Raw genomic sequence first — 13,245 nt, forward strand, 5'->3', positions numbered from 1 at the left:
CCAAAAGCTGCTCAAAACCAGAAAGTTGAGGTCTCATACGTTTTCTAGTCTTCAACTATTACAGCAATTTCACTGGGCTAGAAGTATTTTCACCACAGACAAAATGCTGATGCTCCAAAGCATTTGAGCGTGATATATCTTTAAGAACATATCTTTAAGAGTTATTCCACTGACATCATCAAGACTATTCACATGCTTAAAGTCAAGCATATGCTTAAAATGCTTTGGTGAATCAAAGCCTGCAAGCATAAAAAGAGAGCTCTCTTTCATTGCAGCACTTTTATTATACTTGCCACATATACAAAAGTCTGTTTTGAGCAGTATCTGACTACTTGCCAAGACAGAGGGGTAGGGAGGGCTAATAAATCGGGAACCCTCAGGGCTTTATCGGTAGGACTTGTGAATGCTGCAGCTGCTTTCATGTGCACTTTTGCCATCAGTTTCTTAAATGGAGCCTCAAGTTGCAAAATCATCATGTGTTCACAACCCAGTTTAAGTTCCAGAGTACATGTAAATAGCTTGTTAGAACTCAATAACCAGATACCCCTGGTTAAGCCGGAACAAAGGAATTAGGCCAACATGCTGGCATTGGATAGTCTGACTCCTACTGACTCTAGCTTGTCAAAAAGTAAGCAAAATATGTCTCAGTGAGCAGGAATAAAGAAGGGCTGAGACGTTTTACATGAACCCTTTGCTGAGTTATATACTTCGCTTGTTCTTCATTGCTGTCCTTGTCTCAGGTTGTAATAATGTATGTTCATATCGTCAGCACTCAGTCTCTCAGTCTGTTCCTATTTATATTAATTTTTAGACTCCCTATCATGATTTTCTCTTGAATATGCTCACTATAGCTTGCTCAAAAACAAGTAGTCCTATGGCACCTTAGGCTTTGTCTACACAACAACATTATTTCAAAATAACTAGTGTTATTTCGAAATAACATAGTCCGTGTCTACATAGCAGGCAATTATTTTGACATAATGTCAAAATACTGTCAGGCTGGAGGACTTCTTACTCCAACTCCTGTAACCCTCATTTTATGAGTAGTAAGGGAAGTCGGAGGAAGAGTGCTCTATTTCAAAATAAGTGCTGTGTAGACAGCACCAAAACTTGAAATAAGCTATTTCAAAATAAGCTACGCAATTGACTTATTTCGAGTTAAGCCCTGCTGTGAGATGCGCCTGAAAAGACTAACAAAAAATATATAGTATCATGAACTGGGTAAAACCTACTTCTTCAGATGAGCTTGCTCAATGTTTTAAGAGTGCTTACCTATTTAGATCTTGCCATGTCTTTTGCTGGCCCTAATCTAATGCATCACATCTAATAAATAAATTAGAATTGATACAGAAGAAATTCTACAAGTGTGTAGTCGTGTATCTTCCCTATCCACCATGTATCATAATTTCACCTTTGGAGAACAGAGGTGTCAAGGAGGTAGCAGAAATGCTTCCCCCTAAACATTAAACCCCCAAACCACTTGCATGTTAAGACCTTCAGGCATTTCTCTCCCCAGTAAGGAAGTGTCTGGGTAACTATGTGAATTGATGTCATTCCCGTTCAATTAATGTTAAGGATATAATGCTCTTACTACCCTAATTACGTGGAGGTTTGCTAATTTGAAGATTAGCAGCTGCTTTCCTTTTCTGGTTTCCTTCTTTTTGTAAAAGTGAGAGAACTGGAAGGCTATGCTAACAAAATTACAGCAGTGTATCCTCCATTTTTCATTACCAGAACATTGCTACAGGTGAAAAACTGCTTTATCCAGATGAACTTGAAATATTTTAGTACAAGTATAGAAAGAAGCAATGTACAAGTATAGAAAGAAGTGAGATTGTACAAATGCTAAAATACTTGGAAAGGTTGAGCAAAACAGTTCACATATAAGATCATCTTTCCATCCCGGCCTTCCTCTGACAAATTCAAATCCAACCAAACCTTTTCTGAGGTTCAGAAAAGTTCAGATAATTGTTTCTCCCATGTGTTTCCATCTGTGCACTCCTGCTCTTCTGTGTTTTTGTGTGACATGAAAGGGCCAAACCAAACTGAGCCAGATCTTCATCTGATGAAAATCAGCTCCACTAAAGTCAGTGGAGTTATGTTGGTTTAAATAGCTCATTGGGCCCAGGAGATTTTCAGCCCAGCTTCAGATTCAAAGTCAACCTCAAATTGTTGGGTAAACTTTCCACTCAGCCCTTGTTTGAAGCAAACAGCAGACTTTTGACATTCATGCCTCACTGTCAGAAGGAGGCCTTACTCGCCCAAGAGAACCCAAGCAGCAGAATTTGACCCAGGCTATAGATATATTAAAGGTACACAATGGAAGACAACTGTAGTATTTTCAGAGATGTGTGGGAACTATATGCTTCCTTTCTAGCATATTCAGTCAGTGCAACATTCTGATAACCATATACAACAAACCAGTAATCCTGCAAATAAACAACAGCACTGTGCAATTATTGATGGCGCCAGGGCAACTTTTGAGGGCCAGATAAAAAGGAAAGGTATCTAACCAGAATCCTGAGCTTCGCTGAAGATGAACGTGACAATGTCCATTATGAAACTTCATAATGACGATGAAGTTTCAGAGGGGTAGCCATGTTAGTCTGTAACTGAAAAAACTTAAAAAACAATGAATAGTCCCACCACGTCTTAGAGACTAACATAAAATGTAGATAATAGGCAGGTATTTTGTAAGATCTCACGTATGAAATAATATCACACATAGAATTGATGGAAAATTATAACACATGATACTGACTGCCCTGTAAACGTTTGTTAGGCCACAGTCCTCTATGCCAAGTTATTTTCTTTGGACATGCTTTCCATCTCAGGTGGTTTGTAGAGTTATCTTTACGTGATCATGTCTGAGGAGAATATTTATGCATTACTGCTCTCAACTGGATGGTCAGCTGTGTATCATCGTCAAGCTTTTGCTAACAGCTAAATAAGGTTCATCTGTTGCTCCAGCTGTAGGGGCCTGTGTGTTTTTGGAGTTGATTTTTGTTACATTGGCACCATTACTGTGGAATTCTGATTCTAGTGTGCAACACAGTAACAATGAAGAAGTCCTAAATGCCTAAAAGTAAGTTGTGAAACTGACTCAGGGTCATTGCTGCCCATACAGAACATTCCAGTCATCATCACATGGGGCGTGGGACGGATAATGAAAGGCTTAACCTAGAAATCTCTAGACATTTTTCAACTACTAGAAAATAGGGTTGAACAAAATCAGAAAAAAGTATGTGCGTTGTTCTGGAGTGTGCGTTGGTTTACTTTGTGTGGGCTGTGAAAAAAGCACTATAAGAAAGGAGCTAAAAGAGAAACAGCCCCAATGTATGATTATTAACATTATTGTAAAGAATCCCTTACCTACTCGAAGCTCTTGTCCAAAGACTGTTTTCTCGCCTAGTGCTGAGCAGTTCCACCTGCCATAGCGGAACTGATACTGGCATTCATTGATTCCCATCTGTGCCCCTTCTCCGATCACTATGATGGCATCAGGGCGGCTCTGGCAGATCGCTCGTTGCCGAGGGGCCAAGCCTGGGATTTTGTTGCAGATTATATTTGCTCCTAAAGCCACCACAGATGACAAAGCTCTGAAGAAAAGCAAAAAGAGGAGTTAGACGCTAATTGAGACCATTAACTCCATTTGCTCCACATTGCAGTGTGGCCAACAAGGTAATGTGCAAACAGCAAAAGGTTTGGAAGTTTTGTTCCTATGATTATGCAGACTTATTCCACTCACTTTAGTTGGGCAATTAGGGTGGGAAATCTGGCACCATTTCCAGTAATTTCTGGTTTCATTTGGACCAAAAAGCCCACAGGAACAGTTTCTTTCATGGAATATTGGCAATTCCGCATCTGATCCAGAGGTAAAAGTAAGCAGGTGCACCCAGGTGCACAACTCCAGCAAGAGATGGCTGAGCTGAAGCAAAAGCCAGAAGGGAGCTATCTAAAGAGCTGGCAGGGACTCGGGCTGCAATAGGACAGTACTTGTAAGAAATTTTAAATTACTTTCACTGCTGATCTGGTACCAGATAAAACCAGGAAGTAAAGAGAGGTGGAGAGCAATATGGAAAAATGTAAGTCAACAGATCATATAGAGTCTCAAAATTTCAGGTTCATATTAAGGGTTGTTCATAGGTTCAGCCTCTGTATTTAATTTACTAGAGCTAGTTCACCCATCTCCAATTTTAAACCATGGAATAAAATTTACAGAATGACTTTATTCTACTAACATCATTGCCCATTCCTATTAACTTAAAGTACTCAGCAATTAACCAAAGTTTATGAGCATTCATCAAGATATGGCACAAAATCATATTTTCAGATTTGGCAGATGTTTTGGACCATATGAGTGCTCACCAACATGCAACATCTAAAACTTTTGTAATTTTATTTTTCAATACATTTTCCGAGCAAGATCTCATAAGTTATAATTCATTATCAAGACTGCACATACTTTGCGTCTGCCCAATGTAAGCCAACTAACAGTTTAAGATTCACAACATTTCCAGTGTAGATGATGATACATTCGTTATTTTACAATTCATTTTTTAACATCTTTATCTAATGCATTTAAAGCAATGTGGTTTTTTATAAAAGACATGGGATAACATTTTCAATAGTCTAATTTTTCAAAAGCTTTCATTAAATGTCAGGTTCCTAAATCACTCTTGCAAATGACTCCTAAGCTCCTAAGTCAGTTAGGTGCTTTTACCCATGGGCTAGAATAGATGGTTAGGAATAGTAGACTATTTGCTGTGAAAAAGTTTCAGATTATATTGCTTAAATTCAGATTCACAGGGAGGAGGTTGCTGATGGTAAGTGGTGCGTTGAGGCATTATGCCTGTTCCATGCATCAATGCACCTAGACACACTTTCTCTAACCTTGTAAAAGCTGGTAGCAAGACCACTGTCCTCTCCTCATACATGCAAATTGGCATGCTGGTACACAGTTGATGGCTGCTTCCTTTCTGGGTTCATGCTGCAGGGAAAGGACTTTATGTGCCATTTACCAAGCTAGCTTACTGTACACTTAAAAAATATTGTTCACTTCCTAGAAGTCAAGTGTTTACCACCTTCAAAAGAGACACCATTTTTGACCACCTCAGCAAAGTAGGTGTTCCAGCTGCTGATGGGTAAAGCACTGGGATGTGGCACAGTGACCACAAGAACTGAAGCTGCCTCCTATGTTGGCCTATAAAAGGGTGAACTTTTTTCCTCACCGCCTGGCACACTCATTCAGGGCAGCAACAGTTTAGCCATTGATTAGAGCAGGTCACAAATTTTCTGACAGTTTTGCATAAGAAATACCAAACTTAGCAGTAGCATTATCCATTTAATCTAATATTTTAATGATACCCTATTGGCACATTCTCTCAGGTTGATGCATATTGTTTCAACTTTATTATTTTGACTTTTATACTATGAAACAAAATATCTGAATTTCCCACAGAGCAGAGATTTGTCATTTCAACCAGTTCTACCCTTAATCGTCAATTCAGCAGATTCCTAAATGGACATTCCATTAAATGTATCCCCGGCTTTTATATATGATTGAATTGTTTGAATTTTAGGAGACCAGAGAAGAGTTAACGTGATAATAGAGTATATTGTACTGTAAAATGAGATGGGCCAGAAGTACAAAATTTGGATCCAGATCTGACCCCTCCCAAAGTCTGAGACATGAAGGTTCAGATCTGGAATTTTGGCTCAGTAGTGCTAGAAGTCCATACACAAACCTTCGACTGAGTCCAAAAATCCCCCAAATTTTAAGGGTCTTGCTTAATCTTTAAATTTTGATGCTTTTAAATCAAGGCTTAAATGTTTTCCTAAAAGATATGCTGCAGTTCAAACAAGTTATGGTCTTGATGCAGAAATTACTGGATAAAGTTTTCCAATCTATGTTATGCAGGAGGGGTAAGTAAATAATCGTTATGCTCCCCTTTGGCCTTAAAATCTATGAATCTGAAAAAAACATATAGAGAAGAATTTGAATATTTGGATCAAGCACAGACACCTGAATATTTGGTTTGGGATACAGGCAATTCCTAATGCTACAGAGCAACTAATCCATTTTCTTTCATTATTTATAGTGTTTTTCTCCCTCTGACGATCATGACCGGCGATGCTGGTAGTGTGTGAGATGTGGTCATGTCGTAGTACAAAATGGCTAAAAAAGAGGGGAAAAAAAAGTCTTATGTGACTTACTGGTGAATTATGGTCTCAAAATATTTGCCCTGTGGTTGTTATGAACACATAAATGCTGGGTCTACTTTCTGAATTGTTAATTTGCAGGTCTTGTCCTTCTATGCCATTCAAGTGGCAATAATGAAAAGACATTTTATGTGCATTGTGTACAGTCAATCATATGAAATTCTAAAGCATGAATATAAAGGACATTATTAGGATGCTGCAGCCAGTGAGTGCCAGAATGCTGCTGTTTAATATCCAGCTAAGTAAATCAATATTGCCGCTTATATGATGGATCACTACTAAAACCACAGTTGACTGCAGGGGGATTCACAGAAGGGATTTGCTGTAATGTAAAACAATGGAGGGAGGGCAACTTTCAAATGTGGTTTTACTCTGAAAATGACTTATTATACACCGCATTGACAGGGTGTCGTGTATTCATTCTAATGGCTCCAGAACAAATCTGCTCAGTTTACAACTGCCAGCTCAGCAAACTCAAGTCTGGGGGCTTGTCTACATGGCACCACAGTACAGATTAGAAGGGTATGAATTCTAGAGTGTTCTAACATGTTGTGCACTAACTGTCCCATGTAGACCTGCAGGTGCACATCAAAAGGTGCTTAGTGCCCATTAATGCAGTCCTGTATGAAACATAATGACATCAGTGTGAAGGAGGGACCCTTTTCTAGTGTGCCAGTGGGATCTGCCCAGGACAGTCAGAGCATGTGAGAGCACTCTGCAGTTCACAGCCCTCTAGTTCATATGGTAATGCCATGTCTTCAAGCCCTGGAATCTCAAAATCAAATGGAGCATCACCACCTGAAATAAAGATTCAACTGGCCACATTCTGTACATCCGTGCAACCTCATTACCTGTACGTAATACAGGTGCAACCCCACTGCATTTAAACAAGTTACACGGCTGCAAATGGAGGCATAACATGGAGACACTGAGGTTACACAAGTGAATCCACAACTGGAATCGAATCAACCATTTTGCTACTGATGGACTAGTCGAAAGAATCTAGATCAGCTGTATTGTATGTGCAAGGCTGGTAGTGTAAAAACTTTGGTTTTTTTCCCCCCACTGGAGCCAGCAGATGTGACACTAAACAAACACAGGGAGCAGATTAGCTAAACAAGAAGATGATGTTCTCTCACTACTCATTTGTTAGTACAGACCTATACTTTTGACTGTGTGGGGCTCCTGGCATCAGAAGATGGGGTTGGTTCAGCACCTCTGTAGGTGAACTGGGCATGCCCCTTCTCTACTCAGTGCCTTCCACCTTTTTAGACTGGCTCTGGCTATCTCTGAGCCCTATTGTGCAGTATGGATTGTGGGCCTGTTGTAGAGTTTTCCCTCCTGTGGGCTCTGTTTCCTAGGTTACACCAGCAGAAGTTGTATTATGCACAGCACAGACTCTCTCTCTCTCTCTCTCTCTCTCTCTCATTCATATATATATATATATATATATATATATATATATATATATATATATAGGAGATCCCAGCAGCACTTCTAAATATCAAGTCCAAAAGGTGTCTCAATTTGGGATCTCAGTGAAGGCACCCCACATTATAACTTGGGTCAAAGACAGATATGTATGCAAACAAATAGTGGAATTCTGGCTGCCTTGATGTCAGTAGAAATTTTGCCACTGATGTTACAGGGCCAAGTTTTGCTCAGGCGAGGTCTACACTTCAGGGGAAAGTTGACTTAAGATTTGTAACTCCAACAATGTTAATTATGTAGCTGGATTTGAAGTATCTTAAATTGTGTTTTGTAGTCATCCAGACAGTGGGAGGTCGATGGGAGCACAGGCTCCCATCAACTTCCCTTGCCCCTCATGAGAAGTAGGACTACTGGCACTGACACGAGCCACCCTCTCAGTTCAAAATAGTGGGTCTTCACTAGACCCACTAATTTGAACCCCAGAAGATCAACTGCAGCAGTTTCAATCTTCTCTGTAGTGTAGACAAGTCCTCAGAGAATAGTATGCGCGTCTCACTCTCATGAGCCAAATGTTTCAGATTTGGCCTATAATCTTGGTGCCTCCATTTTTGAATGACTAATCTCAGACTGCTTTTGATATGGTTTTCAGAAGGGCTAAGCCCCTAGCAGCTCTCGTGGTCTTCATCTCAATATGAGCTCCCAAAGCCTGAGGCACCCAAAATCAAAAGATAGTTTCAGCCGCAGTGTATATGCATGCATTAAGATGTGCATTGGTTTCTACCTCTCTGCTGTCTAATAGTTAAGAGTGTGGAATTAATATTCATAATGTTATTCCACTGACTCCGTGTCAAACTTTAGACAAATGACTTTCTTCAGGATGCCTCAATTTCCTCATCTGTAAAATAAGTAGAATCCTATCTGTCTCAAAGGCATTGTGAGGCTTAATTAATTAGTTAATGCTTATAAAGTGGTTTGAGATACATTTGATGAAAGGCACTATATAAATGCAAACTATAATTACTGGGAGGGGAACTTATTGGTAGTACTTGTAGGACTTTCCCTCTTTCTTTAGCCTAAATTTACTACCACATCCCTCAGACCTGTTGTTAGCTTACTGTTAAATAGTTACTCTAATGTATTGCCAATAGAAATGGTGAATAACAAAACTGAGATTTTGGAAAATTTTATTTATATTAAAGAAATGCACCCAACAGCGTGTCAAGCTTCCTCAGCAGCTGTTTGCATATTTGGGCTTTGCCAGGTTAAATGCTGTATCTGTAACTCGACTGAGAATGTTTTGCTTTATAACACCTGTCAAAAAATCAAAATGTAAATGCTACTTTTAGCCATCTCCTTCCAACCAGTGTTCCCGCTAACATTTTCCATCTGTGAGCAGAGTGAGATTTTGTCTTGTGCACCAATATTGGGGTCATGTCTGCTTGTTCGGATGTGTGCCACTGTTGCACCCATCAGTTACTAACATATATTTTTATGTGTTTAAATGTTATGGATAAAAGAATACTAAACCAAGGGATAATTAACAACTTTAAATAACTTTAGATAATGTGAAATAAAAAAAATTAAGCTAATACTGCAAAATTGTCAGTAACCATGAAGGAAACTAGATGTCTGCCAAACAATGGGAATTACAAATCTGTTCAGTCTGACGTGTCAATTATATTGAGTTTCCTGCTAATGTGACTCAAAATCCTACAGCTGAAAACACATTGAGCTTCTTCACTTTCAACATCAAAGAAGCTATAATTATGAATAAAAGGATATAATCCAGCTATTGCTCTCCTGTGCAGTTCATTGCTTGATATGAGTGTTTGTTTACTGCCCTCATATATCTGCCTGCCACCATACCCACCCACACACACTACTTCACCCCCCCTCCCCACACACACAACTTCATTCATTGGATTTTGTGCATCCCTGAGTCACATGTTTCAGTGATTATAGCTGACTTTGTAAGCAAAAAGCTTTTAAACTTAGGGGTACACAAGATAAATCACACTCCTGAGAGGGGTACAGTAGACTTGAAAGGTTGAGAATAACTGATTTAATAGTCCTTTTTGGGCTCCTGAATTTGTGAATTACATGCTTGATTATTTGTATTCTGATCTCTTCAGCTATTGTATCTTGGGCAGCCCTGACATCGATTATAAATGCCTTGCTCTACACTATGTCTTCCTCATTTTGTGATGAGTCAGTAGATTATTAGTTAAAAGTATATTCAAAAAAGATACTATTTGAGATCTTTGTAACTGTTGGCTATTTGAAAATGTTGCATTAAAAGTGTTTAGATTAAATATGAATTTTAAAAAATTGAAAGGCAGGCCATCTATCTAATTAAAACTAATTAAAATGAATGAGCCTACTGAGTTTTGACATACTTGAAGTTCAGCCATTTTAATAGAACCTGTTCATGAATTTAAAATGGTTAATTGAGTCAGCAAAGAAAATAGGGAAACTCAAACTACTGTGCATTTGAGTTCGAGTGATATCCTCGTTGAAGTGCAAATGATGACCCATCCACCAGATCTGAAACCAGGACCAATGACACTGCCCCAGCCAGAGCAAAGGGGGCAGTCGCTTGCTGCCACATTACACCACCGGAGCTAGAACTGGGGTCAGTGAGACTGCCCCAGGACAGCCAGCACAAAGGAGGCAGCCACTTGCCATCACTTTTCATCTGCCAGAGCTGGAACCAGGGCTGGTGAGGCTGCCCAAGGCCAGCCAGGGACAGCCTCACTGTACGCACTCCGGCTCCAGCTGGCACAAAGGGGGCCGCCGCTTGCCACCACATGGCCGGCCAGAACCCACCAGGGAGCCACCACCACCACTCGCCTTCTGTTCCAGCCGGAAAGTGAGTCTAGCAAGTGCAGCTGTGCAACTCTGCAAATGAAGTGGGCTGACCCCAAATTTCTTTTGTGCAGGCACGCAGCTCAGAGGGAACACTGCTTCCAACTAACCTCTCCTCTCAGAACTGTGTTCTTATCACTAGGAAATCTTGTGCAATGTTTTATTAAGGGTTTTGATGTAACCATGCGGAATGGTGCACAGTTCTGAGATCACCATTTGTTCATAATCTGACCTATGCACTTAGGCAATATCAATGGAACCATGTGGCATGTCTGATGCTATGTCTACACAGCAGTGTAGACGTTATTCTGAAATGACACAGAGTGCATTGTCACAGCAAGCCATTATTTCGAAATAATGGTAAGCTGGAGGATTTCTTACACTGACTCCTGTAACCTTCTTTCACGAGGAGTAAGGGAAGTCGAAGGAAGAGTGTTCTTCCTTCAACTTCCTGCTATGTAGACAGCACCAAAAGGGGAATTAAGCTATTTTGACTTCAGCTACCCAATTGACGCAGCTGGAGTTGCCTAGCTTAATTTGACTTTTGCCCTGCAGTGTAGACATGACCTGTGAGATTAACAGCAGTCTGGGAGGAGGTGAGACCTTCACTTTAGCCATTAATCCATAAGGAATTGCTCGAAGTGATTATTTTTATTATAAATTAAAGGGAGGTCAAAATCTAAAGTCCTGGCTCTTGATCTGAGTTTGGATGTGAATTTAAAGTTCAACCTTACAACAGGCCAAATCTACTTGGCAGTTGAGGGATACCCTTATGTTTGGGAAGGTTTGAAGTCACATCATGACTTTGAAACCTCAAGCTCAGTGTTAAGATTTTGAAAAATCAATCTGAAATCATAACTATGCCCCTTAGGCTAGAAATAAGCCAAATGTTCTTAAACAATGCCTCCTCTTGTTATTTTAAATTGTGTTTTTCAATAGTGAAGTAGCATTACTAATCATTCCAATTTCAGTGCCAAAATAGTTGTATTCACCTAGCTCTCCACCACACTACTTTCATAGTAATTTCCCACAAAGTTTTATGCAAAACTGTAAAATCATAGCATCTTGAGTAAGTGAATTTTACATGCCAGTCATACAAATTTTGCGGCCCCTTGAAATTTTACAGAAATTTGAAGGCTGAAAAAGTGTGTGAAATGGAAAGCTGTAAAATTTCAAGCAAAATTGAGCTAGTATTTCTGAACATATTTCATCCTCTCCACTATAAGCATTCATTACCTATAGAAGAAAGATTTACTGCTGTTTTGTAGGTTGCTTTCTCAATCCCCTGACCAACAAACACTTATTCATGGGTTTATCTTCTGCACATGAGCAGTTTGCTGTCAGTGAGACAGCAAAGATTATCCAGTAAGTTCTTGGACTGCATTGGAGACAACTTTTTATTTCAGAAGGTTGAAAAAGCTACCAGGAGGAAGCTGTTCTAGATTTGATCCTAACAAATAGGGAGGAACTAGTTGAGAATTTGAAAGTGGAAGGCAGCTTGGCTGAAAGTGAACATGAAATCGTAGAGCTGACAATTCTAAGGACAATTTTAAGAGAGAACAGCAAAATAGAGACAATGGATTTCAGGAAGGCGGATTTTGGTAAGCTCAGAGAGCTGATAGGTAAGATCCCATGGGAATCAAGACTGAGGGGAAAATCAGCTGAGGAGAGTTGTCAGTTTTTCAAAGGGACATTGTTAAGGGCCCAAAAGCAAGCTATTCTGATGTGTCGGAGAGATAGAAAATATGGCAAAAGACCGCCTTGGCTTAACCACAAGATCTTGCATGATCTAAAAATAAAAAGAAATGATATAAAAAATGGAAAGTAGGACAAATTACAAAGGATGAATATAGGCAAATAGCACAGGAATGCAGGGGCAAGATTAGAAAGGCAAAGGCACAGAATGAGCTCAAACTAGCTACCAGAATAAAGGGAAACAAGAAGACTTTTTATAAATACGTTAGAAGCAAGAGGAGAGGGTAGGCCCACTGGTCAGTGAGGAGGGAGAAAGTGTTATAGGAAACTTGGAAATGGCAGAGATGCTCAATGACTTCTTTGTTTCGGTCTTCACGGAGAAGTCTGAAGGAACGCCTAACATAGTGAATGCTAGTGGGAAGGTGGTAGTTTTAGAGGGTAAAATAAAAAAAGAACAAGTTAAAAATCACCTAGAAAAGTTAGATGCCTGCAAGTCGCCAGGGCCTGATGAAATGCATCCTAGAATACTCAGCTGATAGAGGAGGTATCTGAGCCTCTAGCTATCATCTTTGGAAAATCATGGGAGACAGAGATTCCAGAGGACTGGAAAAGGGCAAATATAGTGCCCATCTATAAAAAGGGAAATAAGAACAACCCAGGAAACTACAGACCAGTTAGTTTAACTTCTGTGCCAGAGAAGATAATGGAGCAAGTAACTAAGGAAATCATCTGTAAATACTTGGAAAGTGGCAAGGTGATATGGAACAGCCAGCATGGATTTGTAAAGAACAAATCATGTCAAACCAATCTGATAGCTTTCTTTAATAGTCTTGTGGATAATGAGTCTTGTGGATAAGGGAGAAACGGTGGATGCGGTATACCTAGACTTTAGTAAGACATTTGATATGGTCTCGCATGATATTCTTATCAATAAACTAGGTAAATACAACTTAGATGGGGCTACTATAAGGTGGGTGCATAACTGTCTGGATAACCGTACTCAGAGAGTAGTTATTAATGGTTCACAATCCT

The 13,245-nt window shown here is 39.7% G+C and overlaps 1 protein-coding gene and 1 long non-coding RNA gene across 3 annotated transcripts in view; one reads left to right on the plus strand and one right to left on the minus strand.

Annotated features, from left to right (window-relative positions):
• LOC142818694 (uncharacterized) overlaps positions 1 to 13,245 on the plus strand; it is a 129,050-nt gene that overhangs the window by 108,895 nt on the left and 6,910 nt on the right. The gene's annotated exons all lie outside the window — the stretch shown is intronic.
• WNT7B (Wnt family member 7B) overlaps positions 1 to 13,245 on the minus strand; it is a 130,669-nt gene that overhangs the window by 49,694 nt on the left and 67,730 nt on the right. For both annotated transcript variants that reach the window (XM_075900022.1, XM_006127759.4), the window contains one exon: positions 3,373 to 3,599. In XM_075900022.1, the coding sequence (XP_075756137.1) occupies positions 3,373 to 3,469 (97 nt within the window). In that variant the 5' untranslated portion in view covers positions 3,470 to 3,599. The remainder of the gene's footprint in view (positions 1 to 3,372; positions 3,600 to 13,245) is intronic.

This window comes from Pelodiscus sinensis, chromosome 1 (assembly GCF_049634645.1).
Source record: "Pelodiscus sinensis isolate JC-2024 chromosome 1, ASM4963464v1, whole genome shotgun sequence".
In the NCBI taxonomy this organism is placed as follows: domain Eukaryota; kingdom Metazoa; phylum Chordata; order Testudines; family Trionychidae; genus Pelodiscus; species Pelodiscus sinensis.